Below are 4,547 nucleotides of genomic sequence, written 5' to 3'. Positions count from 1 at the left end.
CTTAATTTGCGTCAAAAGAGGTGGTTAGATCTGCTTAAGGATTATGATATCACCATTTTCTACCACTCGGGGAAGGCCAATGTGGTGGCCGATTCTTTGAGTCACCGGACAGAGAGTTTGGGGAGTTTAGCTTATCTACCAGTAGCAGAGAGGCCCATGGCATTGGATGTTCATGCCATAGCTAGCCAGTTTGTGAGATTGGATATTTCTGAGCCTAGTCGAGTATTGGCTTGTGTGGTCTCTTAGTCTTCTCTTTATGATCGTATCAGGGCGTGTTAGTATAATGACCCCTATTTGCTTGTCCTTAAGGACACGATCCAGTACGGTGATACTAAGAAGGTTACTATTGGGGATGATGGTGCATTGAAGATGCAAGGCAGGCTATGTGTGATATCACCATTTTGTACCACTTGGGGAAGTTCAATGTGGTGGCCGATGCTTTGAGTTGCCGGATAGAGAGTTTGGGGAGTTTAGCTTATCTACCAATAGTAGAGAGGCCCATGGCGTTGGATGTTCATGCCTTAGCCAGCCAGTTTGTGAGACTGGATATTTCTGAGCCTAGTCGGGTATTGGCTTGTGTGGTCTCTCAGTCTTCTCTTTATGATCGTATCAGGGCGTGTTAGTATAATGACCCCTATTTGCTTGTCCTTAAGGATACGGTCCAACACGGTAATGCTAAGGAGGTTACTATTGGGGATAATGGTGCATTGATGATGCAAGGCAGGTTATGTGTGCCTAATGTGGATGGTTTACGTGCATTGATTCTTCAAGAGTCTTACAGCTTGCGGTACTCTATTCATCTGGGTGTCGCGAAGATGTACCATGACTTGAGGCAGCATTATTGGTGGCATAGGATGAAGAAGGACATAGTGGAGTATGTTTCTTGGTGCCTAAATTGTCAGCAGGTGAAGTGTGAGCATCAACGGCCGGGTGTATTTCTTTAGAATTTAGAGATTCCAGAGTGGAAGTGAGAGAGGATCACTATGGACTTATTGTTGCACTCCCATAGACTCAGCGGAAGTTTGATGCAGTTTGTGTGATTGTGGATAGACTGACCAAGTCAGCTCCTTTCCTTCCGGTGATGACTACCTATTCTTCCGAGCAGCTGGCTCGAGTTTATATCCGTGAGATTGTTAGACTTCATGGAATGACGGTATCCATCATCTCTCATCGGGGTACGCAGTTTACATTACGGTTCTAGAGAGCTGTACAACAGGAGTTGGGTACTCGAGTGGAGTTGAGCACAACATTTCACCCTTAGACGGATGGAAATTCTGAGCGTACTATTTAGATTCTTAAGGATATGCTCAGTGCGTGTGTGATGGAGTTTGGAGGTTCTTGGGATTAGTTATTGCCACTTTCATAGTTTGCCTACAATAATAGTTATCAGTCTAACATTCAGATGGTGTGAGGCCTTGTATGGTAGATGGTGTAGATCCCCGGTGGGTTGGTTTGATCCGGGTGAGGTTAGATTTTTGGGCATAGACTTGGTTTAGGATGCTTTAGAGAAGGTTAAGGTGATTCAGGATAGCCTTCGCACAGCCCAGTCCAGACAGAAGAGTTATACGAATCGGAAGGTTCGCAATGTTTCATTTATGGTTGGAGAGCGGCTCTTGCTTTGGGTTTCGCCTATGTAGGGCGTTATGAGGTTCGGAAAGAGGGGCAAGCTAAGCCCAAGGTTTATTGGTCCCTTTGAGGTGTTGCGGTGTGTTGAGAAGGTTGCTTATGAGCTTGCCTTATCATCCAGCCTAGCAGAAGTTCATTCGTTATTTAATGTTTTGATGCTCCAGAGATATCACGACAATCTGTCTCACGTGTTGGATTTTAGCTCAGTCCAGTTGGACAAGGATCTATCTTATGTTGACGAGCCAGTGGCTATTTTGGATAGGCAGGTTCGAAAGCTGAGGTCAAAAAACATTGCATCAGTAAAGGTTCAGTGGCGGGGTCAGCTGGTCGAGAAGGCTACTTGGGAGACCAAGCAGTATATGCGCAACCGTTATCCTCATCTTTTCACCACTTCAGGTATGTTTCTATGCTCATTCGAGGACGAACGATTGTTTTAAAAGGGGGAGGATGTAACGACCTAACCTTTTGTTTTGAGAGTTAGAGCCCCGATCCCCTATTGACTGCTTCCCCTATATCTATTTTTGCTATTGTGACTTGCCGGGAGGTTCATTTTGGTGTTTGGAAGTGTTTAGGACACTTAGTCCCTAAATGGAGGCTTAAGACTTAAAATTTGGACCGTAGTCAGAACTGTGTGAAGATGACTCCGGAATGAAGTTCTGTCGATTCTGTTAGCTCCGTTGAATGATTTTTGGCTTAAAGGCATATCCAGATTGTGTTTTTGAGGTCCGTAGCTCATTTAGGCTTGAGATGGTGAAAGTAAATTTTTTGGAGTTTTGGGCCGGTAGTGAAAATTTTGATATCAGGGATTCCGGAAGTTGGAGTAGGTCAGTAGTGTTGAATATGACTTGTGTGCAAAATTTGGGGTCAATAGAATGTGGTTTGGTTGGTTTCGGCATCAGTTGTAGAATTTTGAAGTTTCAAGTTCTTAAAGTTTGGATTGGAGGGTGATTCGTGATTTTAGCATTGTTTGATGTGATTTGAGGGCTCGACTAAAATCATATGGTGTTTTAGGACTTGTTGGCATATTTGGTTGAGGTCCCAGGGGCCTCGGGTGTGTTTCGGATGCTTAACGGATTGAAATTTGTACTTAGGCAATTGTTGAGTTTTGTTGGTTTCTGGTGTTTTCGCACCTACGGAGGGGAGACCACAGGTGCGGACTCGCACGTACGGAAGATCAAGCGCAAATGCGGATTTGGAAGGAATGGTCAGGGGTCGTAGGTGCGAGGGAAATGCCACATCTGTGATTCCTACAGATGCGCTCCAGGAATCGCAGAAGCGGACATGGGCCCGCAGGTGCACACGTGCAGGTTCGACCAATTGCTTGCATATGCGGACCTAGTCCCTTAAGTCATTTCCACAGCAGCAATGGAAATTCCGCAGGTGTGATGGCGCAGGCGCGATGAAAAGTCTGCAGATCCAGAGTAACTGGGCAGAAAAGGGATAAATGCGAGGGTTTGATTTCATTCTCCATTTTTAGACCTAGAGAGCTCTAATTAAGGCAAACTCTCGAGGGAGTTTTAGAGGAAGCTTGTGGGTAACGATTCTTAACTTCTTTATGGTTATATCCCACTAATCTATGGTTAATTTCATCATTTAATCAAGGATTTGAGTTGAAAATTTGGGGAAAAATGGTAGAAACTTCATAGACTAAAATTTCGAGTTTTTGAAGGCGAATTGAGGCCGTATTCGAGTAATTCTTGTATGGTTAGACTCGTGAGTGAATGGGTGTTCATATTTTGTGACTTTTATCCGATTCCGAGATGTGGGCCCAGGGAGGCTTTTTGAGCGATTTTCTAATTTCTTGCCTTAGCTTTGATTTCGTTAGCTAGATGTTACGCCCCGCAATATTACGTCAATATTACGCTTTGCAGTATTAAGTTACGACAGTGTTGCACCCAACAGTTTTATATTACAGTGGATTTATGCTTTGCGGTATTAAGTTACGACGATGTTGCACCCTGTAGTATTGTACATTGGATTTGTCATAAGGTAATTGACATCAATCCAAGTAAAAGATTATTTGGATATTATAAGGATTACAATATTATACAAGTGATAAATAAGTGTTATGAAGGATAAAGGGGTACACGGATTATAGAAAGTGAGTTTCGTTGAAAGTGGATAATTTGGAATAAAATACGGGTCGAGCGCGGTATTATGAACTAGCACCATGCAAGGTGCCATATGACCACGATAGTATAATATATAAAGTATATATGAAGTATTTTAACAATAAATAGAATTTTAAGTAATTTGTGATAATCTTTAAATTATGCATATAATTAATTAATTACCGGGTAACAAAACATTACCCGGTCAACTAATAAGTGGATAAAACTTAATTAATTATATCCAAAATGACACGTGGCAGTAGACCACCATTTAAGCATATGACTAAGAGTCATGTCTGCTTAGTATGCTAAAACGTGTAAGTTAGTTATCTAACCCATAAGAATGAGTTATTCTAAATTAATTTTAGAAGGCATCAGTCATGTGAATTATCAAAATAGAAAGAACACACTCTTTCTTGGTTTGAAAAATCCAAGATGAAAAGCTTAACAAAAGCTTTATTATGAAGCATTTTTCATTTTGTCCAAACTTGTCAAATTAAGCAAAAATTTCGTTCAAAGAAGCAGGAGCTTTATTCTTGTGCGTTCAACATAGTTCATATAAGCAGAACTTCGTTTCATTCAAATAATTCAAGGAACAGGTATGTTAAGGCTATCCCTTCTTTCTTCTGGCATGATCCATACGATACGAACGAAACATGCAAATGCACAAATTCCATGAATGATTCTATTCATAGAAGTATTAGAGATATCTATGTTCTTGAATTTTCGTGTGTCATAATATTTTATCATCTGTTCATGGGTCTCAGAAAAATACGAAAGTTGAAAAGAGTTTACTTTATGATATTACTT

The 4,547-nt window shown here is 41.4% G+C and overlaps 1 protein-coding gene across 1 annotated transcript; it reads left to right on the top strand.

The window, feature by feature from the left end:
- The first annotated feature begins 383 nt into the window (after nucleotides 1-383).
- LOC138877768 (uncharacterized) lies at nucleotides 384-944 on the top strand. Its single transcript, XM_070157404.1, has 2 exons — nucleotides 384-566; nucleotides 654-944. Exons 1-2 carry the CDS (start codon nucleotides 384-386, stop codon nucleotides 942-944), a joined length of 474 nt encoding a protein of 157 aa, XP_070013505.1.
- Nucleotides 945-4,547: the final 3,603 nt, after the last annotated feature.

Source organism: Nicotiana sylvestris, chromosome 9, assembly GCF_000393655.2.
Source record: "Nicotiana sylvestris chromosome 9, ASM39365v2, whole genome shotgun sequence".
Classification (NCBI taxonomy): domain Eukaryota; kingdom Viridiplantae; phylum Streptophyta; class Magnoliopsida; order Solanales; family Solanaceae; genus Nicotiana; species Nicotiana sylvestris.
Note: the sequence above shows the minus strand (reverse complement) of the source record. Positions and strands in the feature narration are given on the sequence as shown.